This window comes from Argiope bruennichi, chromosome 1, assembly GCF_947563725.1.
Source record: "Argiope bruennichi chromosome 1, qqArgBrue1.1, whole genome shotgun sequence".
Taxonomy (NCBI): domain Eukaryota; kingdom Metazoa; phylum Arthropoda; class Arachnida; order Araneae; family Araneidae; genus Argiope; species Argiope bruennichi.
The window spans coordinates 27597617-27625238 of NC_079151.1; the positions used below are offsets into that span (position 1 = coordinate 27597617).

At 26.6% G+C, this 27622-nt stretch overlaps 2 protein-coding genes across 4 annotated transcripts in view; one reads left to right on the top strand and one right to left on the bottom strand.

Moving 5' to 3' along the window:
• Nucleotides 1–11174, top strand: part of LOC129964389 (serine/threonine-protein kinase VRK1-like) — a 34693-nt gene extending 23519 nt beyond the window's left edge. For both annotated transcript variants that reach the window (XM_056079095.1, XM_056079096.1), the window contains exons 9-13: nucleotides 2597–2717; nucleotides 5084–5142; nucleotides 5562–5728; nucleotides 10349–10715; nucleotides 10903–11174. In XM_056079095.1, the coding sequence (XP_055935070.1) occupies nucleotides 2597–2717; nucleotides 5084–5142; nucleotides 5562–5728; nucleotides 10349–10715; nucleotides 10903–10940 (752 nt within the window). In that variant the 3' untranslated portion in view covers nucleotides 10941–11174. The remainder of the gene's footprint in view (nucleotides 1–2596; nucleotides 2718–5083; nucleotides 5143–5561; nucleotides 5729–10348; nucleotides 10716–10902) is intronic.
• A 121-nt stretch (nucleotides 11175–11295) lies between these two features.
• LOC129964415 (radial spoke head protein 3 homolog B-like) lies at nucleotides 11296–27563 on the bottom strand. Of its 2 annotated transcripts, none has more exons than XM_056079098.1 (9): nucleotides 27060–27176; nucleotides 25036–25153; nucleotides 18199–18256; nucleotides 16681–16902; nucleotides 15802–16005; nucleotides 13494–13662; nucleotides 12520–12606; nucleotides 11999–12138; nucleotides 11296–11486 (listed from the first exon to the last, which is right to left on the bottom strand). In XM_056079098.1, exons 2-9 carry the CDS (start codon nucleotides 25134–25136, stop codon nucleotides 11412–11414), a joined length of 1056 nt encoding a protein of 351 aa, XP_055935073.1. In that variant the 5' UTR covers nucleotides 25137–25153; nucleotides 27060–27176; the 3' UTR covers nucleotides 11296–11411. The 2 variants fall into 2 exon arrangements, with proteins under 2 accessions (XP_055935073.1, XP_055935072.1); XM_056079097.1 differs by lacking the exon at nucleotides 27060–27176 and adding an exon at nucleotides 27490–27563 and having other exon boundaries at nucleotides 11298–11486.
• Nucleotides 27564–27622: the final 59 nt, after the last annotated feature.

Here is a 27622-nt window from a genome sequence, read left to right on the forward strand (position 1 = left end):
AAGCATATACAAAAAATATATAACTAATATAAATACAATTTACTTACAAAAGCATGCAACTAACCCAAAAAAAATTCAAATCATCCGTCGGTAACGGTTGTCATGGCAACAATCAGAATGCGCATGCGTGAATTTTCTTCGCCAGCTCCGGTAACGCAAATGCGTGAATTTTTCTACGCCGGTTGGGGTAACGCTATGCAGATTATACATTTTTAATTTCCTTTATTCTGTGTTATTTTAATTCAAAACTACTTCAGAATGAATCTGAAAGATTGATTCATTAACAATGTTTAATTTTAAATGCATCAAACATTAAGAAAATAAACAGAACCGATTGAAATAATCCGCCGAAAAATTTTAACCCTAGCCTCATTACTGTTGGGAGAAAAAAAAACTGAAGCCTTTCTCGTTTGGAAGATTTTTTTGGCGGAAAAGTTGGCGGTGGGGAAAATGGAAGATTTTTTTGGCGGGAAAGTTAGTTTTTAATTAATAATTGAAATTCTAATTAAAAATTCGAAAAAAGAAACCCCAGGTGCACATTCCCAACCTCCAAGGTATACATGTACCAAATTTGGTAGCTGTATGTCAAACGGTCTGGCCTGTAGAGCGCCAACACACACACATTGAGCTTTATTATAAGTATAGATTATTTTGAATAATGTTAAATTGTTGCTCCTTCTTCTTGCTTTTTCCATTCATTAAAACTCTGAGATATTGTTATTCCATTATAACTAGGACATAAAATAGGGAAATAGAAGTTGGGATTTAATCTAGCTGATTAAAAAATTTGTTCCTGGTTAGAGTATAAAATATATGTTTATAGAACTATATTTTATACTTTTTTTATTTATAAATAAATTTTGAATGGACTTTTAATGAAATGTTGAACTAAACTTCTAATTAACTACTTGCTATTTATAAAAAAGAATTATTTTATAGACTAATCATCTCAGACAACTTGTTGGTTTGTTATGAATATTGGTTAAATTTGATTTTAAATAAATCACTTAGATATAACTTCTAAGTGACAATTTAGGATCCCCCTAAATTAAATTGTCTGATATTAAGGCCATGTTATTTTAATTGTTTTGCTTAAGATTTATTTATTATGTACATCAGCCTTTCTAATGGAGGTCCCCGTAACATCATAGTTCAGTTAAAAATGTAAATTCCCGGTTCATCTATCATCGCAGTGATGCAGTTTAATATTTTTGTCTTGTAAACTGCACAGATATTAAGCAGAATCCTTCTTCCTTAGTTTTCAACAATAGAGAAAAATTATTTAATTAAATATTTGATGAAATAACGAAAGTGTTTCGAATTTCAGGATGACAGTGTATTCTATTTTTGAAATTTTAGGACAAATTTTTTTAAAAAAAATAATTAAAATCTGGTGGAATTTACATGAATATTATATTAGTATCATCGAAAAGACAATTTTTAAAATGGTGATAAACTTATATTTTCCAACAATGTTTTTGAAAGTTATTGTGTATAAATGCTAAAATTCAGCTAAATTTTTAATTAAAATTCTAATCAATATTTTAAAAAAATCACACCTTGGTTCACATTTGCAGTCAAGCACGTTTTCCGAGTGTATATATATATATATGCCAAATTTGGTAGCTGTTGATCAAGCAATTTGATTTGTAGAGCTGAGAGTGCCAATACCCACACAAGATACATTCATCCTTATTATTAATAGATTCATTAATAATTTTTGAATGGTATAAGAAGTTAGCAAAAAAAAAAAAAAATGCCTATGTAACTTAGCATGAAATTAACATTCTTGAGTACAAAAAAGTAAAAAAAAAAATCCCTCAAATTATTATTATTTTGATGTTGATTAAGGGTATGTTTTTTGTCATCTTGTTTTGCATTCAACCGTCTTATAACAGAAATAACCACTTTTGAAATGTTGTGGTGTTGATAAAATATGTAGTGATATATATGAGTTACCCTTAATGTCATGGAAATTAGGTATAACAATAGTTGAATTACTTCTATCAAATTCAGTCAAGTATTCAATCAAGTCAAGTTCAGATTGTCAGCTCGAACAAATACATTGTTTGTTTTCAGCCAAAACTTTCATACAGTTATAAACTAAGCATCTTTTGTAGAGCTTGGAGAGAAACTAGATAAATGAAAAATTGGATGCTCTTTTCATCAGAATTATGTGAAACTTAAATAGAATTTCCAATGTTGCCTGTGTATGAAGGAATTAAAATAAGATTCTTACTAAGAGAATATTACATTTACTACATTTTGTGATAAAAAGAATTTAGATGATGAAGAGCTAAAAAAAATATAGAAACCTGCAATAAATAAAATAAAAGAAAAGAAGAAATTAGACATTAACAGATTCACATTGATGCATACTTAATTTCCCACTGGGCTAATTCAGTGTTGTGACTTTAAAGTTGAAAATAGGTACTTTATTTGGAATTCTCAAAAATGAGAGCATAATACTTAAAGTAAAAGCTGTAACTATTGCTTTTATTTCTAAAATTACTTTAGTGTGTTTAAGATTAATTAAATATTGTCTTTTGAGTTGTATATGTGATTTTCTTTCAAACAATTTATCTTTATTTTTCAGCTCATTCCCGACGAGGTGATTTAGAAATTTTGGGCTATAATATGCTACAATGGCTTTGTGGACGCCTCCCTTGGGAAGATAATTTAAAGGATCCTGAAAGTGTTAGCCGGCAAAAGAGCATGTATGATTTTTTTCTTTATTTTTTTTCCAAAAAAAAGAAAGTTTTATTTGTAAGTTTTTCTTAAAAATTTAATATGAATTTCAGTTAAAACAATTAAAAATGAATCATAAACTGGGCACTATGTTATAATGTTTCTAATAATATGTTTGTTTTCTTTCTATTTTCCAAGGGTTTAAAAAGATCCTAATTATCAAAATCTTTGTAAAGGTCTCAAAAAAGTCATAATTTATATTTCCAGACCCTTTTTAATCTGTAGTGCAAATCCGAAAATTTCTAGGCAAATTTTGATCTTCATAAAGTTTTCCCAAGATAGATACTTGTAGATTGTGATAAAGCCCATCTGATTGTGAAATGAATATTTGCTGGCAAGCTTTGGAAATCATGAATAGTATTTATAAATTATCAAAATTTAATTGTGAGAGCAAGTTAGTATTTGCCACTTTTTCTAAGATAAGCCTCGGGTTCTCTGGTAACAAGATTTGATATTTTTTTCAATGGATTTCTGAAAAAAATACTGATTTAAAATTACTATGTTAAAAAAATTTTTTCAAGATGCTAAAAAATATTTGAAAAAGATCTGACTTTTTTTTTTAATTAATAAAAAGTCTTTAAATAGTTATAACAGTTTGGAAAAAAAAGGGGAAAAAATGTTTTCTCATTTCATAAATATGCAACATATAAAAAAATATTTATATATTTATGTGTTGAGTTTAATTTTTTTTTGTGTAAAATAGTCATGCAAATAAAACATTTCTGTAATGTTTTATAACATGTTGTCTAATATTCTGTAATGAAACAGATAGAATTGATAATTTTTTTGTATAGGCATTTAGGAAGAGTTAAAAAGTTTCCACAAACAGTGGAAAATAATTCAGATGTTTTTTTATACTTTTGTCTATCATAGGAGCAAGACAAAAATATTTTACTTATCTGGGAGGGAATAAAAAGATAGAAAGAAATTCAATACAAAAAAATAGGTGCTTGCAAAGTGTTGGTAAAGAATTGGAAAAAAAAATGATTTGAAAAATTAGCAGAGAAATCTTGGTTGGCAAATGATGTAAAATATGTCTCTCAATTGAACAGTTAGTGAGGAAACAAAAAAAGAAAAGTTAAATGCAATTTTTAAAGAGTTAAAAGAACATTAATTTTTTAATTTGTTGTAATGATGTTTTCTATATGGAGTATTTCTGTAAATTCGAACATATTCTTTCCCTTGAAAAATAATTGTATTATTTTCACACTTCATGTTGTTATGAAGAGTACAATTGCGATGGAAGCTTGAATAATGTTCATTCTTAATCAATAAATTTTTGAAGTTAAATTGTATATTTCTCTTTATAGTTTAATAATTTGTTGTGTTTAATTATTAATAAGGACAAACTTGAAATATTATTGTAATATAAATAGAATTTTTTTGGTGCATTTTTTTAACAAGTTTGTTTTGTTAATAGTTACACCAAATCATTATAATCAAAATTACCTTAAAAGCAGTGAGAATAGACTTAAAAAGGGCTTCAATTTTTATGCAGGAAAAGAGTGAGAATGTTGCGTCTTGGGAAAAGAATGGAAAGCATCTCATAAAACAATACAATTCACAAATAGTTAGCGGTAATGTTAACAAGTTATCTTGTATCAGTTTGGAATATCTAATTTTATATTTATTACCATTTATGTTTTACTCACAATGATATCTTTCTGTTATATTCAAGTTCCATTAAGAGCTGCATAAATTTAGGTTGAAGAATGCTCCTTAAAAGAATTATTGTTAAATTACTGTAAAGAAATTATAATTCTTGTTTTTATTGTAAACAGATTTTTTTAATTTCTATCTAATTTGTAAAGGAATTTTGTAATGCATTTTTTGCTTCCTATAATTCCTCTTTGAAATAAAGAGTTCAACATCTTTCTTGCCTTATAAACCTTGAATACTTCAAAAGTTAATGTATACTGAAATGGACGGTTTTTCAAAAATTTAAAAATGAACTATATTAAGACAAAAATATTTTTTAAAATATTTTTTCGTTTATATTATTGAGAAGAATAACCTTAGAAAGTTGCATTCAGATCTGAAATGGTCAGGTTCAGTTTTGAAATTTTTTGGTTGATTTGGCATGGAATGGCCCCTAAGTATTTGAAACCTTGCCTGTGATTATTGTCAGTTGTCTTATTCAGTGAATACTTTTATAAATTTTGGAATTTTTATATGCATTTTGGTTTCTAGATTGGTTAATAATATAAAATATATCCGATTCAGATTTTAAAAATTTGAAACTTTTCACTTTGCTTAAACAAATTATTGTTAGTGAGAAATCTTATTGTCCTTATAATTTTTTAATAAATGTTTCTAATATGAATATTTTTTTTAGGTATATGTCAAATATTTCTTCTCTGATTAAAAGTTGTTATCCAAAACGAGCTCCACCACGTGAGTTATATATTACAATTATCTCCTTTTGTTAATTATTATGTATAATTTATTTCTTAATTCCATGTATGTTTTGTATTTTTTTAAATAATTGAAATTATTTTAACGTTTTTTTTTTATTTGTTTTGTTTGAAGTCTTAGCTAAATTTTTATTCAACATTGCAGCTTCCTAATTATTCATAAATTTTGCAAATTTATTACTGATAAATGTTATCAGATTGAAAGAAATTCCTCAACTTATTACTAGAGTTGGAATATATATACCATTATTCACAAATCTTGAACGTAATGATATCGGCATGTTTTACAGATGTTTCACATAATAAATATTTACACTTTATGAATTTTTTTAATAAGTAAGGTTAGGTAAAACAAGTAGCTGCATTGTAGAATAATGAAGTTAAAAATTTGTTTTACAGGAGGTATTGCAGAATATTTTACATATGTTGCTGGTTTAACTTTTGAGGAAGAACCTGATTACAAGTATTGCAGAAATATTCTGTCAGCAGCAATAAAGGCATCAGGTTTTATAGATGATGGCCTGCTTGTATTTACATCAGATAATATTATACCAATAGCACGTAAGGTATGTACACATTATTTTATATTTTGAGATTGAAGATTTGCTTTATTAAATTATTGATATGTTCACTTATCTATGCTTATGATAAAGATGACTGTGTGTTTGTGTGTGTGTGTGTTGATACTTTACAGGCCTGACCATTTGACCTACAGCTACCAAATTTGGCACATGTAAACCTTAGAGCTCAGGAATGTGCACCTCGATGCAATTTTTTAATTAAAGCGAAATTCCAACATTTTTTTTGCGATAACTTTTGAAAATATCGCACGAAAATACTTTTTACACACTATATTAAAGTTCAAAAGATTATCTTTTAATATCATAGGTTTAACCTATAAATTAAGTTTCTACTTTTAATAGTTTTAAAAAAAATTAACAATATTTTTTAACAATTTATTTTGAGCAAAATAAAAAACTTATCCTACACGAGCACATTACGTATGCATGGGAAAAAATTAGCCTTTATTAACAAGTTGACAAAACAAATAAAATAAGTTAACTATTACTGAAAAATAAAAGTAGGAAAATGTAATTTCCATCACATGTCTGTATGAAATGAAATAAAAATGTAACATGATATTTTCTAAAAAAATAAATGCAAGAAAAAGTGTTTTTGATCTTTTGCAATATTTATATTATTGGTTCAATAAATCAATTTTATTTAGGCAAACATGATTTAATATATACAAGATCTCCATTCTAATCAGAGCCCAATAGCTAATTTGTAAATCTTGTAGACATACACCTGCAAACAAAATGAAGTAAATAATTATATTTTATATAATTTGAGTCAATAAATATTTGAATGAATTTTAAATTTTTGCATAGATCCTCTGTCTTGTGAATCATATTTAACAAAATATTCATGAGACACTAATATTTTAAATAAAAAGAGTTGCGCTTAATCAATAATTTGCTAAAACTGACTGGTTTACGAAAATTTGAATATCACTATTCTATAAAAACTGATGATTTTAGATCTTCCATCCACCATCTTAAAGAAAATACTCCAATCAGTACCTGGAATTTTTCCAAACTTATTATTGGATGCATAGTGTGTTAGTTTTGCTTATGTATATGTTGACACTTTATGCCCCATAATATACGACCTAAAGCTACCAAATTTAGCCCAAATTATATTGTGGAAGATGGAAATATGCACTTCGGAGCATTTTTTAAATTCTAATTAAAAATTAAGACAAATTTTGCTGTTTCCCGCAATAACTTCCTGAAATATTACAACACAAAACTTATTTTTTCATCATCTTAAACTTTAAAACAATAATCTTTTCCATTATACCAGTGTTATGATTAAAAAATATTTTAATCATAATTTCCAACAACTTATTTTGCACAAAATAAAAATAAAATTTAGCCTGCATATTATGAGTGCATGGGAAAAATTAACTTTTATCAATACATTGCCATCAAATTAACAAAAACTGAAAATGAAGGATATAGTTAACTTTTATTGCAAACTAAACCAAGCAAATAGAATAAATATGAAATACGATTTTTTTTAAAAAAAGAATACAAGAAAAAGCTTTCTGTGATGATTTAAAATAGCTATATTATTAATTCAGTTTTATTTAAGGCTTATATAGTTTAATAAATACAAATTATCTACTTTAATAAGGGCACAGCTGTTAATTTCTAAAGCTTTATTAATTGGCATATGTATCTAATAAAAATGGTTTAAATGAAATGAATAATTGTTTTATTTAGAGTGAATCCATAAATGTTCTGATGAGTTAAGAATTTTAAATTTTTATACAGATCCTCTGCTCTGTGAGTCACAGACTGATTATTTTAAATAATGTAAATGCTGATATCTCAAAATAGTGATATTCAAAGCTTAATTACCCAGTCACGGTTGATCGCAGAAGATTGAAGAATTCGATTATCAAAATAATTTTACTGAATATGTTTTATAGGATCGAAGGGCCATATAAAATTTAAATTTCATAATTTCAGAAGTACATTTATTGATTGAAATAAAATATTATTTACTGCATTTAAATCTTCTGAGGTAAAACTGAATTTTATGATGAATCAAAAGTTTTTATTGAATAATTCTTGGAAATATTGCATAAATTATAAAAAATATATATTCTGTGGTACACATAAAATTACAATGCTAAAAGATTCGATTTTCTGTAATCATATTTTTAAGAAATTTGTTTGGTTTCAGGTTTTATCTCTTCCCTTTCAAATTTAAATCTTAATAGAAGCTAACAGAAAGTGAGAGAGATATGTAATACAATGTACTGAATATCATATTGTTTCTATAATAGTAGGAGTTATATGACTATCAAAATTTGAAGCTTAAAAATATTTTGCTGAAGGATCTACTTTAATTGAAAAGTTTAGGGAGCCTTACTCCTGGCAAACCAAACTGCTGCCAAAGGCAACTAGTAGATTAATAAGTTTTAATTCAGTTGGCATTAATTATAAGGCTTTACCTATAATCATCAACATTGGAAAAAAAAGAGAGAGATGGGAGGTCATTTTAGGAATAACTGCATACTAATTATTTGTCATTTTATACTGCACTGTGGCATTACTCCAGTATCATTCTGCATAGTGCATAGTAGGTTCCCAAATTTTATAACTGTGACTTCTGCTGTATAACTAAAATACTGAACATTTTGGATAACCTGCTTATATTTTATGCTCAATTTATTCATGAGGAAATTAAGTGTAGTAGAAGGTTAAAAAAATGCCTTGAGATTTAATTAAATTGATGGGTCATCAGCTAAAATTAGTAGCATTTTAATATTCTGTATATGGTTTTCAGGAAAAATATATACCTAGAAAAGTTGAATGGGCTCTTTCTGGCCACTAAGTAAACATTGCAGCGTATGTTCTGTTTCCTGTTCAATTTTCAATTATCTGCACTATATTCAGTTTTGTAGGTATTTGCTAGGAAGAGATACAAATTATTGGGAATAGAGTGAAAAATGCTTGCTGAACATGATTCTTTTTTTAACTAATCAAAAGCATCCTCTTGATTGAAATGAGTGGCAATGATTTCTTTTAATTTTCTTCAACTGATCAGGCATGTGTTTTCTCTCGTGATTTTGCTAAGAATTGTTAATGAAAGAAAAATATCAGAAAAGAAATTTTAAGAATGTGATCTGAAACAGCTTCTTTTTTAGAACAAAACTTACTTCAAGGTGAATATATTCTTTTCATTGAAAATGAGCCAATTTCAGTGAATGAATGTCTATTTTTCATGGAAGTTGCATAAAACAATTTATGCTTTGAATTGGAAATTAAGAAAATTCATTCACAAACATTAATTGTTATTGTACAAATATTTTGTCAAAAAAAGTTATCCAAAATATGGAAGAGTTCATTAGGGAAATATAGTAGTGGGAAAAAGTCGAGAACAAATATCTCTCTCAAATGAATGAAATGGGCCAACAAAAAATAAAATAGTGTTCAATATAGTTTCTTCTGATACTGCTTATTTGATTCATTACCTTTAAAAATATAAATATCTTCATTTAATTCATTTATTTACCATTATGCAGGGAAACTATTCATAAATACGAGAAAAAAACCAATTTATTTAATGACACAATGAAATAAAAGATCACTGATGCTTACATGTTGGAATATATATTTTTTAATGAATCAAATGCTTTTATTTCTAAAGATTTCAATAAACAATTTGTAATGTACAACTTGTGTGTGAACCTTTTTCACAAAATAATATCTTCCAATTGATTAAAGGAAATCATGAGATATCTACATTGTGATTAGAATTTAAAATGTTTTATTCTAGATCTGAAACAAGCTGAAAATTTATTTTTTCTGTTATTCATGTAAGCAAAGCTTTAGATGAATAAATAATACACAGCCCATTAACATAATATATCCCACGAAAACTTGATTGATTTAGAGTTAAATTCTGGATAAAAGCTGATGCCCAATTAAAATATTTTAATAGTTTCCCATAGTTAAGAAAAAATTGAAATAGACCAATTGTTGAAGACTCTATATGCTGCTTATCAGAGATATTTCACTATACTGGAAATAAAATTACTAGTGATTGTTTTTCTATAATTATAAAATCAGCCGAAGTATTACAAAATAAAGAATTTCACCTTATTGGTGCTACTAAATGTATGAAGTACGAAATCCCCAAATTATTCAAGTATAATATTATTACTCTGACGACATAAGAAAGGAAGAAATGTGGTGAAAATGTAAAAAGTTTCATATTTAAATACGTAAAAAACTTAGTTTTGAAATTTAATGTTTGGTCATTTAAAGAGCTCAAAGTAATCGCTCCTACTTATTTTAGGTATATAGAAAAAGATTGTCTTTCTAGTTCTAATCTGAAATATACATAATCATTACCACAGCTTACAAACAAGGAAATTTTTGTTTTATTAAAAACAATATCTGCTACATCTTAAGAATTTTTTAAAAATTTGCCCGATTTCAAATATTGTCCTTTGCTAACATTTATTTTTTAATAAATATAAGAAAATAGTTGAAGAATGTAAAATACTTTAATAAGTATCCATCTAGCTTGATTGATAAATTTGGTGCTTAAGTTTATTTTTTGTTGGTATAATAATATTCATTATTTGTTATTTTGTTTCAATTTAGGGTGTTAAAAGACCAGCAGAAGGAGGAAGTTTAAGTTTTTCTCCTCAAGCAAAATCTAAAAAAATCCATGAAATACCCTCTGAAAACAATGGTTCATCTCCATTGCCACAAAGAAAGTTACGTCGTGTTGCATCAGCAACTCAAAGTATGCAATCATCCAGTTTAGAACATTCTAATAATTCAAATTCTTTTAGTGTGCTTGAAAATCCAACACCTGCAATGCTTTTAGTAATGCAGCGAAATTTAGAAAGACAGATGCAGTTATCCCATTTAAATGGACACATAGATAAAAATGGCTTAAAGGGAAACTTTTTTGATAATATTAAATCTGTTGCAGAAGCATTATCATCTGTACAAAAAAAGAAAAGTAAGTGTATTTCATATTTTTAAAAGATTTTTCAAAAAACTTTTGCATTATTTAAAATATTAATTTGTGCAATTTAATAATATATTATTTCCAGCATAACTGAAGTTCTAGGTAAGGTTCATTATTTTGAGTATGCATGCAATTCTATTTTAATTTTGTATTATGATTGATTTTTTTTTTCTATTAGATCGAAACGGAAGGCTGCAGAATGGTTTCAAGTTTTGAATTTCGGAGGAACAGAAAGAGCTTGTGCTATGTAAAAAATCATTCATCATTTTAAACAAAGATCTCATATGCATTTAAGTGAGTTATATTATAGGTACTCTTTTATTCTGGCTTATTTCTGGGCTTTGGTCATCTCATCTGAAGGCATGATTGAATTTATACTATAAGGGTCTGCAAATTTATGTATAGTGAAAATGGAACATTATATCTTTCAAAAGTATATACTTATTTTTTAATTAAGAGTATTCATTCATAATAATTTCATAGATTTTATTGTAAAATCAGTGTATATATCTTAGGAATTGCATACTGATTAATTAATGTATTATGTGAAAATTGTAAATAATTCTAATATCTGTACAAATTTCAATAAAAATGTATTTTTCATAAATATTGTTTAAAAAATTCTTTACAGTATTAGTGGTATTACAGACAGCATCAAATGCTATATAGATAAAAATTTTAACATCATTAAATTGTTTCATTCTTTTCACTGGAACTACTTCTTGGTTCTGTGTTTTCATTTACTTCTGCATCTTCAGCTACCTAGTTTAAAGGGAATGATATATTAAACTTCTACTATAGATTTTTAATCATTCAAATGTTTTTTTATAATTTCAAAATTTTCACAGAGATGTGCATTAGTATTATTTATATATATATATAGTAATAAAAAATATAAGCGTTGTGAAATTAAAACCTATTTCTGAAATAATTGAAATTTAAATTATTTCAGAAACAAAACTAAAAAAAAGTAGAAAATCACCATTATATTTAGAGAGCGCAAATGCAGCTACTACTAAAACATAGATGAATCAAGATTAATTAGTAATAAAACCAAGTAAAAAGAATTAAAAAAAATTTCCTTTTTTTTTTGTCCATTTTTTTATTACTAATTATATATATATATAAATTTGTTAGAAAATTCTTCTATGTTTTGCAAAAGAAATGAACTTTGTTTAATAATTATTAGATATAATATTATTATTTGTTCATTAAAATAACAAATATGAGATTATATAATTTATAATGAAAATTATAATATAATAACATTTTACCTCCTCAGATGTAGACTCCATAGTTTCTGGTTGAATTACAGTTATTTCTTCTGTATTCTGTGTAATATCGTCAGTTCTTATAGTGTTTGGTTGAATCACAGATGTTTCTGCTATATCCTGGACAGTGTCATCAATGAGAGCTTAATAGGGAATACAATGGTTATCACTAACAGTAAATTTCATTTTTTTTTGATCACAGAGATTTTATCTATAATAATTACTAGTTAAATAAGATTACATAACTGATACAAGTTTGAAATGTTGGTGATCTAATTTAAAGTTTACAAGCACAAACAGGCATAAGTTTGTATGATAATAAAAATTCTAAAACCTTATAAATCATCTAAATTGTTATGTCCATTGATTTATATATATATATAAACAATACATTTGCAGTACTAATAAGGCTATTAGTTAGCAAATTGTTAAGTATACATATAGAAATTTTACTGTTCTTTAAACAGTGTAATTAAAAGTTGGCTCAAAAGGAAAGAATACTAAATATCAATAACATAACATACTATCTAACAAGTGACAAGATGCTTCTAGTGTAGCTATTTCAGAGTCTACTTCATTCATCAGCCAGGGCCAAAAGGATTCTTCAATTTCTGAAAGAAAAAAACTATAAGAATTCAAAATAACACATATATCATATATGAGTTGAATCAGTATTAGCTATGAATTACTTTTATTTATTAAACTTGGTTAGATTTATTAACTTAAAAATAGTTATTTGCTGTTTATATATATATATAATTGTATTACTAGAAAATTTGTCTTTAGTCAGTAAAATTTTCAAAATCTTAAATATATTTATTATATTGTATTAGTCATAGTGAATTGAAATATTTATTCAAGGCTAATGAGGCATTCTACTTTAGCCTTTGTGTAATGTAGATTCTCGGCAAGGAAGATAGTTTTTATAAATAGATATGTTGGCTACCAATTCAATAACCCCCAGCCCTTGGTAATGAATTTGATGATAAAATCAAAAATTCCATTAACAGCAGGAATCTTAATGGTGATCTTTCTACAACTTTCTTTGACCTGCCACATAAACTATAAATAGTCATGTAGCCAGTCAGTAATGAATTGACAGCTGAGTTGAGCACAGAAGACAATGGAGAAGCATAAATAATCATGCAAAGTCTTTCTCCAACAGAGTTCTCTCTTAGCGCTTTGCTGTTCTTGTGCATGATTCGGTTGTGTCTTATTGACTGTATATTCATGATTTTGTGTAGAATAAAACATCATTATTTGTTTTTGAGTTTGTTGGATCATGCTCACTATACATACTGCACCATACCTTTGATTCTGAATTTTGAGCTTTCCATGACTATATAAAAAAGCTATGATAATAATAATTCCTATATTCATATTTATGGAGCAATAGATATCCATATGGATGACCTCAATATGTTGATATAACAGTAAGATCAGAAAATTTTCCAATGTAAAAAAAAAAAAAAAAAATGTGATAATGGAAAAATCATACCTAACATTTCTGGATCTTCTGCTTCAAAATAGCCTTCAGCCTCAAGTTTTTTATACACTTGAGGTACAAGTTCAGATAAATAATTCTGAGAGAAAATGCAAGCCACAATTTTTTTGGCCACCTCATCTTCAAGTAAAACAGCTTCTTCCTGTTCTTTGATTCTCTTTTCCTAAAAAAAAAAAAAAAAAAAAAAAAATTCATAAAAGATGAAAACTGCAAGTAAACATAAGATAAATCTGCAGACACAGTTATTTCATATTTAAATTATGTCTTGATTTTATTATTAAAGGAGTCTATTATTTTACAGTATATCTCAAAAATGCTGGTGGAGAAAGAAAACAACACTTGATAATGTTTCTAGGATTCATAAGATTTTGCTTTTTTTTTTTTTTTTTTTTGCACTATTGGCACAATAGCTTAGTTTGAGAGATACTGTCTATATTGGGGAAAAGCTATGAGAATGTACAGTGCAGTAATGTAATTTAAAATTAGTCCAAAAATTAAGCTGATAAAAAACAAGTGTTTATTGACGGAATATCTAGGTGCCATTAACTTCATTATAGAAAATTATTATTGAAATTAGTAATGGCAGGTTCTTTGATATTGCCATTTACTTTATGTATATAGATAATGAGTGAAGAACTGGTTGCTAATGGCAGCTGATATTAATTATATCTACATGATTAAAACTCTAAAGTTAGTTACTCTATTGCCTAATTTATGCTTCAAACAGCCAAAAATAATGGTATACTTCTTTAGGGATAAATGTGATTCTAACATTACATTCATATGTAAATAATTTACTAAAAGAGAATTTTTTTGTCATTACTAAGAAACTAATCATAATTCAATAAATTAAATTTTTTTTCGTAGCTGGTTTTTTTGATATATAAATGTTAAAAAATTCTCAAAGCTAAAATATATATCTGCAACATTTCTGAAAACTAAAATTATTTATATAAATCAGACATTACAAATAGGCCAAATGAACTGAAAACTTCTTTTATTTGAATGGCATGGAAAAGAAATGAATAAAATAGTATTGTGGTATAAACTATACTTCCCATTTGTAGAATCAATATATTTTGCCTATGTAATATTGTAATTTTTGAGTTTTTCATAGCACAAAGTTTGTTAGAGCTAAATTTTGCAATAATATAATTCATCCTAACATTAAAATCAGATTATAATTATCAAATTAAAATGTTTTATTCTGTCATAATTCAATTGTTTAATCTTTAATTATCCAAACCAATTTTACGAGAATTTTGAAAAGTATTTTTGTGAAAGAGATTTCTTTGGAGGGGGGGGGGGATAGCATTGAGTGTGACAAAGAAATTTCATGACAGTTAATCTTTCTATCTCTGTTTCATCCTCTGCCCTTCAATGTGTGTGTGTGTGTAATATATATATATATATATATATATATATATATACATTTTCATGACTTTTGTTTTTCCAATTTCATGCCCTGTCCAAATGATTTAAAAAAAAGAACTGGAAAAAGTTTCCTTTCTTCTCTGACTGGATCAGCAAAAAATTTTGAACTCAGCAAAAAATTAAAAATCAATCAACTAAGATATTTTGATTATTTTTGTTTTAAACTGGAGATACATGCTCAAATACCGACCTCAAAAAATTTGAATTAAGAGTATTAGTTGCAGAAATTGAAATAAAATTTTGAAAAAAGTAATCATTAAAAAAAAATTTCTTAAAATTCAATAACTTAAATCAGAAACGTAAAACATATTTTATTAGAATGGTAAACACCATTCTAATAATCAATGGAGTAAATTTTTTCTAGAACTGTTGGAAATCATACATCAAGCAAATACAAGCAAAAAATAATCTAAAACATTACATTAAACAATTTCAAATTTTGATTTTGAGGTCTGTTGAAATATTTATTATGACTACCATTATGTGAAACTTCATGGTTGTAAATGCTAGATATATCTGTGCACCATAGTTACATTTTATGAGTATTGACAATTAAATCAAAAGAGTCAAACAAAAGAAAAATGGCATTTCATTATTCTGAATTTAATACATATTTTTGAAATTTGTAAATACTCTATTATCAGAAAGAGAATTTGAAAACAACATTAGAAAATTTTTCAGGAAGCAGTAAATTTCAAAGAAAACTTTTTATATTATTAGGGTTCTTAATAACTTTTCGTTGTCTTTCAATATTTAATAACTACAGCTTCATTAAAAACTTTGACTTAGATTGTAAGGCTTTAAATTTAAAGGAATAAATTTTTTTTTAAATCTTTCAAATCAAAAAATTATTTTAAAATAATTTTACTTTTTCTTCAGATAATCTTCTTTCTTGTTCCTCTAGTCTTTTTACTTCTGCTACTTCAGCATTTCTTTTTGCTTCATAATCTATTTGTAAATCTGTTAAAACTGCTAATTCCTCTTCTGCCATTATTTCAATCAAAGCCTGTTCTAAAGTTTGTCCAACTAAAGCTTCCAGTATAGGCTCTACTTCTTCATCAAAATCAAACAACTGAAATCACAGATTAAGACTGGTCTTTTAATTAAGAAAAACTTTGATTAGAAAAACTATAATTTTCTAACTATAATAAAAGGCGGATAGTGTAAATAGTAGAGTTATCATACAGAATTTAATAGGGAAAAAAAATCACAACACATAAAATTTCCTTTCTTTAATTGTTACAGTTATGAAGATCTAAGTTCCTCTTCTCAGAAATAACTAGTAAGTTTTTCCTAATAGCAGGAACTATTGCTTAAAATCATTAAAGAAAAAAAAGTGTAAATACAATCATTAGAAGGGGGGTAAAAAACCTGTCAATTTGCAATAAATTTCAATGAATGTTAACTTCTGTCTTTGAGATTAACTGTTAGGATTGCCTTTGCAATAATCATTCTTTTTTTTTTTTTTTTTTAATTCTTTTGGGATTTTTAAGTATATTTACAAAATTCATTAAACTTTTATTCTTGAAAATGTAAGTGGCAGCTTTTGAATTTACTTCAACTTCTAAAACTGAACTTTCTTATTAATGAGCATCTTGCATCGTTCAAGTTATTCGTTATTCTTGATTAAAAGAATTGAAAATAAAATAATTTAACAGCATATTAAAAAAGGCAAAGTTATCTGGCTATAATTAATACCAAATGAATATATGGAAATTCTTTGAATATTGAAATTCTTTTAACATACTTCACCCGGATAAATTTGAGTAGCTACATCTGGACCAGATTTTGCAGGTACAAAAAGAGGAGATGGAGGTCTATCAAGAAGAGGATCAGTTTCACATTGTGCATCAGCTTCTTCAATAACATCACATAATTCTTCTAGATACAGATCAGTCTGGACTGAAAGATGCTGGCGACCAGCTACAGGAAGTCCTTTATCAGCAATACTAGGCGTTGCATTTTTAGTCTGAAAATTGAATGTTTAATGAAGTTTTTAGTCTGAAAATTGTTTTGATATGAATATGCTTAGCAAAAATATCTTTTAGCAGAGTTACATTATAAAAAATAATAACTGTACAGCCAAATTATTTTTATAGCATAAAAGATTTTATCTAATGATAAATTATGATACAATATTTTAAAGTATTAAACAAATAATAAAATATAATACATTATACATATGCAACAAAATATCTTAAAAAATTCAAACTAGAATAGAATCAACTTAAAAAAATTTTTTGAACATTAAAAAATAATGCTACATATTTTGGCTTTCAAAAAAAAATTTAAATGCTGATTTTATAAAATTAAATATTTAGAATTTATTCCTTTACTAGTTACTTCAGGTGACCAGCTAGTTCGCCAGGAATATTTGTTATATTTGATTTGAGATAAATCACTTAGATATAACTTCTTGCCCATGATTCCTCTAAATTGTGTGAAATTAACGCCATTTTACTTTAATTGTCTAACTTAAATTTTATTTGTTGTATACATGAACTTTTCTAATAGAGGCAGTCCCATAACATTAAAAAATAAATATTCAGTTCATCTATCTTGGCGGTACAGTAGCTTCATGTTTTTATTTGTCTTAAAACTACACAGATTAACCAAAATCCTTCTTCCTTAGTTTTTAAAAATAGAGGAAAATCACTTGATTAAATATTTGATGAAACAATGGAACTGTTTTAAATTTCAGGATAACAATGCATTCTATTTTTGAAATTTAAAGGAAAAAAATTGGGGAAATTTGCCATGATTATTAAATTAGTATCTTTTAAAAAAATTGAAATGGTGTAAAATTTATTTTTGTGCAATAATATTTCCAAATACTAGCATGGAAATACAGCAAAATTTCACTTAATTTTTAATTAAAATTTCAAAAACTATCGCTCTGAGATTCATATCCCCCCTCCAAGATATATACAGAGCCAAATTTGGTAGCCCTAAGTCAAAATGGTCTGGCATGTAGAGCACCAAAACAAGAAGCATTTATTTATTATTAGCGATTTATATCTTATGTATACCTTCCCCTTCTGATATTACATTTCTAAGTAGAGTAAACAAACATAAAATTATAATAAAAAACTTTAGAGAAAATAAAATATTTCTGTAATAAATAGTGTTATATAAGTGTGAAACTAAGGGGTGACACATTATCAAGTAAACACTTGGAGTAATTTATTTTGATATTGCAATTTTTGGTAGTTAACAAAAGTGTAACTATTCATGAATTGAATTGTAATAATAAAAATACTTATACATCAATAGTTTTCTTTTTTGGCTTGAAATATAAAACATCTGAAGAATGCACATGATCCCTAAAAAATAATGATATCAATAAGAATTATAAAGAAAAATCTAATTTTAATTCTTTAATTATTCTATATTATTTTTTAAAAGTTAAAATGCTAATTCAATAGTTTCATGCAATACCTCATTTCAGAATAATGTTTATAAATTTTAGAAGAATTTTATAGGCATAAAAAAAAACTTAGTATACAGGATGTCTTAAAAAAAGTGGGTCAAGTTCTTATTTCCCTGAAAATTGCACCTACACATATACTTCCAAATTTGACTTGTATGAAAACAGTTTGGATACTGTAAAGGTGATGGTAAAAAGTTTTTAAAAATTAAATTTTTTATGTCTCCTATAGAGTAAGAATGTATATCAGTGCAACATTTCTCTTAAATTCATCTATGCACACATAAAATTAAACCTATCTATTTACAAAATTAACAGAGATTATTTTTAGGTTTTGAGGGACTAATCACAAACTTAGATGAAAACATTTAATTCAGAAATATAAATTTATTCAGTACAGAAAAATTTCATATACAGATATTTATTAAGTACATCATCCAATTATCATGACTTCAAAGAAATGTTCTAATTATGCATAATGTTTTTCACTTTAATTGACTAACAATTGCAATTTCGACTTTATAAAGAGGAAAGGAGAAACTTGAGAACATGAACAGAGAAGTATTGGAATACAGAGGAAGGAAATAAATTTCTCTGCTGGCACTTGTGTGCTTTCTAAAAGAATGATATACTTCAGTAACCAAGAAAACATTTGGATCTGCTGAGGATTAATGCTGTTTGTAATCCTATTGCCAACCTACTTGTAGATGAAACCAACGTTTTTCAAAGTAGCAGTCTCCCTGGGAAAGATCCTTACATTCCCAGAGAGAATGAGATATTATTCTTATGATGGAGAAGTTGATGTTTTGGCTTATTTTTTAAGCTACCCTTATGCTAGTGTAATAACCGTCATTTCAAAACTCAAAATTCCAAAGCCGTCAGTGTAGAGAATATTTCAACATAATAACTGGAAACTATACAGTATTCGTGAAGTCCTTTGATTGTTAACAAGAGTTAGTTACATGAACAACTATCTAATTGGTATCTAAAATCTTACAATTGGACCCTACATTAGGTAAAATCAAATCCGTCTTTTCGAAGAAATGTGAATTGAACAGATGAAAGTCATTTTAAATGAGAATATATACTGAATAATTATCAATGCATTCGATTGGGGGAGATGCATTATATTTGCAAAAAGGAATGAAATGCTTTTAGCAGTTTGTGTTTTGTAGATCTTTATCAACAGATTCAAAAGGCCTGTCTTTATATTAAAAGTGATGAACTAGAACATACAGTGGTGGCCAAAAGTGTGGACATTTTTTGAAAGTTTCATGTTTCTCAACTTTGCGTGCTTGTAGAATATATTAATTTTCACTTAAATACAAATGTTTATATATCAAATTGAAGGTAATTTATTGTAGAATTTAATAACAAAAACAGTATTATAATATCTGTATTACAAAAAAAAAGTTACCCTCATTTTAGTAGAACAAACAAACACAAATCGTTTTGAATAATGACGTGTTTTGCAATAAAAGCATACTAGCCAATCACAAACACTGTTCTGAGGACCCCATCAAATGTCTGTAACTATAGTTTAGGTTATTTGGTATGTAAAATAGTTATTGTTTTGGAAATATTTTGCGGAATGATGCATACAAGTACAATTAAATAGAGTATTGCTGTTTTTGAATATTTTAAGTCCTTTTTTCTAATTAAACTAATTTTAAACAATGTCACCAACAAGAAGAACTGATTGGACATCTACAAAAAGAAGCCGAATTGTCATATTGAGAGAAATTGTCCTCTCTTATGCTGAAATTGCAAGACAAGTTGGTGGTTCAGTGACTTGTTCTGGTGTACGAAAGTTCTGTTTACGTTATGAAAAAACGAAATCAGTGGAAAATAAGGCCAAATCAGGCCGAAAAAAGTGCACAAGTGCTACTGCCGATAGAAAAATTAAACGGCTATGCCTTCAAGATAGAAAAATTTCATCAGATGCCATTAGATGTTAAATGAATGCAGCGGGTATTGCAGTAAGTTCAAGAACAATAAGAAGAAGGTTATCAGGATTTAGACTACAAGCTAGAATTCCAAGGAAAAAACCGTATTTAAATCAAAAGCAACGCGAAAAACGAGTTAAGTGAAAAGAACACATTAAATGGTCAGAAAATCAATGAAAGCAAGTAATCTGGAGTGATGAGACTAAAATATCGCTCTTTGGTAGTGATGGTAGAAAATATGTGAGATGTAGAGTAGGTGAAGGACTTCATCCTGATTGCATTGAAGCAACTATAAAAACTACAACAAATGCCATGATTTGGGCATGTATTTCTGCAGATAGTGTGGGCCGAATTCAAGTGATTGATGGCATCCTGAATGCCAAAAAATACATCGAAACTGTCCTGGAACCAAAATTGATACTTTCCATCAGGGATTTCTTCCCCAACAAATCACCATTTATTTTTCAGCAGAATTCAGCTCCATGCCACACAGCAAAAGTATGCAAAACATGGTTTCAAAATAAAGGCATAGATGTATTATCATGGCCAGGAAACAGTCCTAATCTCAATCCAATTGAAAATTTCTGGCAACGTTTGAAAATTCTTGTACGAAAAAAACCTCCCTCCAATAAAAGACAACTTATTGAATCTATAATTGATTCTTGACAACATGTGATTACGAAAGATGAACTCCAAACACTCGTTCACTCGATGAAAAGACGCTGTGAAGCTGTCTTAAAAAATAAGGGTTATCCTACTAAGTATTGATTGTGTAAGTATCACTTAAAAAAAATCCAAATCTAAGATAGATCTTACTAAAATGAGCGTAACTTTTTTTTGTAATTAAATTTTACATTAAATTACCTTCAATTTGATATATAAACATTTGTATTTAAGTGAAAATTAATATATTCTACAAGCACGCAAAGTTGAAAAACATGAAACTTTCAAAAAATGTCCACACTTTTGGCCACCACTGTATATATATAAGTATTGTTAAAAGACAGCAACTTGGTACAGATGACGAAAAAATGGTTTACCCCCCCCCCCTTGATTCTACTCTTTCAATAGTCTTTTGTTTTCCAAAGTAAAAATAATAATTAAAAAAAAAGTTGGCAGATACATGGAGCTGTACTCATCATATGATGCTAAACTCATTGACTTTATCATTGAAGAATTGGACTCTACTTGTGAAACGTATTTAAAATAATGGTGATTCTGCAGCAATTGCTTTGAAGAAATCCTGGAAATTCAAAGGCTTAAGAATCTTCCCTGGTCCAATGGCTGCATTCAGTCTGGAGAAGATGATTGAAAAATCCGAAGAGATGGGTTCAAATGATGTGAAATGTGGCTGAGGAAGAAAAGCAGCTGCTTCGACATGTGGAAGGCATCAGCATTGTAGGAAGTGTCAAGCAGTGATTTGGTAACATCCAATGGACAGGGCATTTACCAACCTTTAGACATGCTTGTCAGCATGGTTCGAAAAAGTTTATGAAACATCCTGCAATTCTATTCATTCAAAATTACGTATGTTCTGAGATTCGTTTCTTATGACCTGCCAAAATCAGAGGCTACTGTTCTACAATTTCTTGCTCAAATGGTAGTGGGAAATGCATGGCGATGAGACATTTTGTGAACAGGTGAAACCCATATCCATTTTCAAAGTTCTGTCAATACTCAAAATTTTAGAATATGAGCAAGAGATCTTTTCCAAATGCATCTCTCTTCATCCTCAAAAAGTCACTATATGGTGTTGGTTTATACCAGCATTTATCATTGCCCTTATATTTTTCAAGAAGACTAGTTCTTCGGGATCTGTAATTCTGTATAATCAATGGGGCACATTATGAATCTCTTTTGCGTAACCATCTTAATCCAGAATGCAACTATATGGATGTGTGAATAGCACAATTTTTATGAAAGATGGTGCTCCACTGCACATTGCAACACCAATAAAGCAAATGCAGAATCTGCATTTTTGAAATTACAGAATTAATAGTCGCCATAGGCTGACATTTCCCAGTAGCTAGCCAACACAATCAACTGATTTGAACCTTACGACTTCTGGCTGAGAGTTATCTAAAAGATGTTATATATGGGGTCCCATCTGTGAACTTAGATCAAGTGAAAACACATTCACAATATCACAATTGAAACAATCTGATCTATTATGGAAGATGCTGTATTGCACTTGCAACTCGTAGCTGAAAACAGTGGACAACATATTAAATATTCCTTAAGCAAGCCATTGCTGACTTCCTTTTCTTGATTATTTCATCAGTTTTTGCTTTTTCTGCAGTTTCTGGCTCAGGGATAATTAAAAAGTAATTTTTTCCCCTAACTTTGTGGCACCATCTTATCGTAGTGAACAGGTTCTTAACAAAAACAACATGTCATGTCTTTTAATTAGTATCTTATGAGGAATATAGTGCCATCTAACAGTCAACATTTAAACTATCCTTTTTTTTTCCACCCTTCTTATTCTTAAACCAAATTCCCATCACTTCACATTTACTCAGATGAAATATCATGTCATTCCGACCAATGATAATTTTTACAACTTTTGAAAGTACAACATTAATTATAATCATCTTGTATTTCTTGCCATCTATTCATATTTTTTCATTTGAAATATGATTTATTATTTTTTTTTTCATTTATTTCTAGTAACACATATAAGTATTATACAGGATAAAGTTTTTTTAATAAATATATTAATAGTTCAAAGTTCTCCAATCTCACAAGGAAGAGGTTAATTATATGGTATTACAATTTAAAGGCAATCATTCATAAGAATATTAATGTGTGATAGCCAGCAAATTTCAAGAAAATGACTCAAACTTTCAGTATAGCTTATATATTAGTAATCTATCATAGTTACTGAGTATCCAAACAGTGCACTTATTTATTTTTAACAAATTTTAATTATAAATAAATGCATCTTTCAATCTTGATATTTCATTGCATAATAATTTTAGCACAATTTCTCTTTTGTATCTGATACACTAACATTATCTATATTTACAAACATTTTTACTTCAGAAAATTTTAATTTTAATTATGATTGAATGAATTAAAAAATGATATAAAAACTGTAATTTTATATCATTACAAAATTTAAGAAGAATTAGCTTTTTTTCTCAGAAAACAATAGAAATTGTAAAAATTAATATAATTTCTGTAGAAATTGTTTTTACAAAAGAATGGGTACATTCTTCTTACAAAAAATTTCAAACAGTATAACTTGTAAAATATCTATTCCACTAGTCATTTTCCATTACTTCAAAACCTTTTCTTTTAATGCTCTTAGTTTTGTTGTTTCTTACTGACATTAAATTTTTGGACCATCTGCCTTTGGATTCGATAACTTAAAACCTGTTTTCTACTATTTACTCATATATTTAATAAATTATAATCTGCTCTCTTTAATTTCTGAGATAAATACTGTTTCAGCAACTGAGTTAAAACAAATAATTTCTAAGATTTTATTTAAATCATTTTTCTTATCATGGAAGGTATATTTGTATGTTAATATTTAAAAATAAAATTAAAGTTCATGCGAAGAAACATTTATTTACATTTATTTTTATATAAATATTAAAAATTATTAATATATTAATTAAAATTATTTGTAAATAGTTCTGAAAGAATTTATCCAGAATCAAACACTATCTTCCTGGATCCAAAGGCAGTGCCTTATAAAGTATACTGTCTAGACACACAGTGACAAATTACAAACATATAAGTTATGGTGAAAGTTTGAGGGCCACTTTCTCGAAATTGGCTGGCTATTGCACTTTAATAATTTATTGAATGAACACCTTTGAAGCATAACAATATACTAAATATCAACCTGAATCATCAATTTTCCAATTCATGTCTTCCTTTTGTTACACCAAAAATGTACATCATTCCTTTAGCAGAAAAGTATTCACACTGAGGTACATATCATAGAATGCATGTTGTATTTATAGGTAGATGTAATAGACAATAATTAAAAATCTTTTTTCTGTTTGGGTCCTAAACAATATTTTCTTATTATATATTCAGTTTTAAATAATATATATATATATATATATATATATATATATATATATATATATATATATATATATATATAAATAAATTAAATGGATTCCGTTCATTCAGTCCATTTAAGCATTGCAATTATTACAAACATCTCACTCTAAAGAAGGGTAAATGAAAATAGAAAATTTGCAGTAACATGTCTAGCAAAATTTTAGTAGCTTACTAAACAATAGATAATTATTAAAATACCTGAATAAATAAATCTAAATGTTTGTAACGAATTGTTTTAAATAAATTCAAAACAAAATGCTTATTTTAAATTGACTTTAGAAAAAAAATGAGACTGGAACTCAATAACAATTTTAAAAGAAAAATAGAGAGGGAGAAAGATTAAGTAAAAATAAATCCCTATAAAAATGAAATTTACATTTTATATAAAATGTGATAAGATACTGTATGTATTTAAGACGAATAAAATTGACTTTCTGAGAGGTACAGACATTTTTTTAAAAAGTTCATTTCTATAACAGTTTGTATTTATACATACTAAAAACTTCATAAATAAAGTTTAAGATTTCAAATATTAAAATTATATTTAAAATGTATTTGCTGAAATTTTTTTTTCTAACTTCCAAATTTGGAAATCAAAAATAATTGGAAGCTCAGAGAATTAAATCAAAATTTCAAAATAAATAACTACCTCTTGCTTTTGGGGAATGATGACGGTGATGGCACAAAGAGAGCCTTAGGCAAACATGAAGAAACATAACAGCCTTCTACTTGTATCACATCAAGAGCCATGGTTTATCATCCATTAGCTTCAATACAGGAAAAATTAACAAATAATATTTATTTTATAAAAACAAATTATTTATTTATGATATGCAAAAATATAATTCAAATAAATTGCAACACAAAAATTAATATACATATACATATATGTATATTGAATTTAACTGATTAAAACAAATTCATTGGAAGAGTTCATCTTTTTGTGTAAAATTGCTAATCATAATCTTTTTCCCCCAATCCCCCACATATAAATAACTGATTATACATATATATGATTATGCAAATTACTAAAAGTACTGAATATTAAGTAAGAGAAGAAATTCATAGACAACATAGGAAAATGCTTTGAAATTATTAGAGGGGTAGTTAAAAAGCTTCTAAAAATCTATAGAAAATTTTAAAAAGGATTTGAACCATAAATTTATAACCATAACCATAAAACATCATAGCATGGTAATGCTTTCAGCTTAATTTGTTTTATTATTTTGAAAAGTTTACTTTTAAACATAGCAACATTAATTTGTACACAGACACATAAAAAAAATATTTAGCATTATTGCAACGCACATTAAACAGTGTGCATTATGTGTAAAAACACAGTAATAAAACAATGAAAAGCTCAATTATAAAATTAATAATTTTTTAAAATTAAAGGAATTATATAGAAATAAATTTGTTGTCATTGAAAAACTTTTTTTTTTTTTTCAATTTTAAAATGGTTTGTAAGAATGTGTTTTGTGATAATAAGTTCCAAAATTATTGAAGAAAAACAATAAAATTTCAATTTCTTTTTAATTAAAATTTTAGCAAATTTTTTAAATTTTAAAATTTTGATTAAAATCTTTTTTAGTGAACTTTTACTCTCTTAGAAATAGCTAGGTATCAGATTTAATGGCTATAAGTTCAACAATCTGCTTCTGATTGATTTTTGCATCAATATGTTACATCATGCAATTTATAAATAATATCTAAGCTATAAATACTTCATGTTAAAAAGTTAACTCAACAAAAATCATAATATAAAAAAATAGTATTACATTTTAGAAGGCTGATAAGTTTAACGAGAATTAGTTTATTTAGAAAGTTACTGGCCTCTATATATAATTATTACTTCAATTAATTGAAGAGATCATCAAAGAAAAATTCTAAGATTTTTGTGAAAATAACTGGATAAAGTTATATATTTACAATTACTCTATGTTTGTTATCTATGTAGATTTTAACCTTTAAATTATAGATTAATAAGAGCCCTAATACCTCTTACAATATATATCTTGATAGAAAAATACTTATCCCACCTTTTAAATGCTAGAAGTTTAGGTCTATAGTTTCACTTAATCACTTATTAGGATATTATTTTTGTTGTTCATTATCAATCATTGTACTCCTCCCACATCAAATAATTGAATAGAATTGAAGATTAATACTAATTGTTAAGTAATAATACAAGAGACAGATTAGTAAATGATGAAAAGTTGAGCTCTTAAAGAAAACTAAAGATTCTATTACTATACTATCAGAAAGGAAAAGATTAATACTGCAAGTAATGAGAAAACAAATATATAAATATGTATTACTACAAAACTAAATATTTAACAGAATGAATTATATCAAATAGAATCAGCTTCCTTTAAATTTATACTCAGCTATTAAACATCAAAATACATGTTTCTATAAGTTTCAAGGAAAAACAACAACATATATTTAAAATAAGGTAGCAACTTAGTATTTTCAATAAAATCTAAATTTAATTTTGTACAATTTAATTCAAATAATATGGTTTTCATAAAATGGTTAATTTAAATTAACTAATATTAAACAAAAATATAGGATCTAGTAATTTGTATAAAGCAGAATGATAGAAGTAAATAATAAATAAGAAAATCCACAATGAAAAACAATGAAATAAAATATAAAAGCACACTTAAACACCATATTCTCTAGACTTTAATCCTGAAGAAAATCATGTATTTTTCGGTGAAATGTCATGAAACATTCAGATAAAAATGAGTAACATTTTATATTAATATTTTTATAGACTTGATTAAGTATAAAAACTAAAATAATGTAGAAAAAACAAAAAAGTAAATAAATAGATAAAACAGAAGGCGGTAATTTTTGCAATTAATCATTTGGAGCAATAATATAATCAAAGTTTTGTAAAAATATTTTTTACATTTTGTATTCCATCCCCCCACTCACCGAAAAATTTGATTATATAAAGTTTGCTAAAAATATGACTGATTTGATAATACATTGTTTTAAAAAATAATTATTTGAGGTTAGATACATTTTATTAAATTTTTATGTTTTTTTAATATTTCATAAAATAAATTATTATTATAATGTTTTCTCACAATACCTATTATCAGAACAAGTTGATTTTTCGCACATACAGAAATAATAAACCGAAACAAACCGAATATTGCATACGGTTAAATACACGATTATTATGAAATCAATAATGAATTTATCCATTAATTTATTTTTTAATT

What these genes read in the sequence shown, in the direction of transcription:
- LOC129964415 (XM_056079098.1), bottom strand. Translation starts at nt 25,136, where the DNA reads ATGGCTCTTGATGTGATACAAGTAGAAGGCTGTTATGTTTCTTCATGT. An exon ending in CAAAAAAGAAAACTATTGAT is followed by an intron (nt 16,903 to 18,198) that starts GTATAAGTATTT and finishes TTCAATTTTCAG; the next exon opens with ACTAAAAATGCAACGCCTAG. An exon ending in CTCAAATTTATCCGGGTGAA is followed by an intron (nt 16,006 to 16,680) that starts GTATGTTAAAAG and finishes CTGTGATTTCAG; the next exon opens with TTGTTTGATTTTGATGAAGA.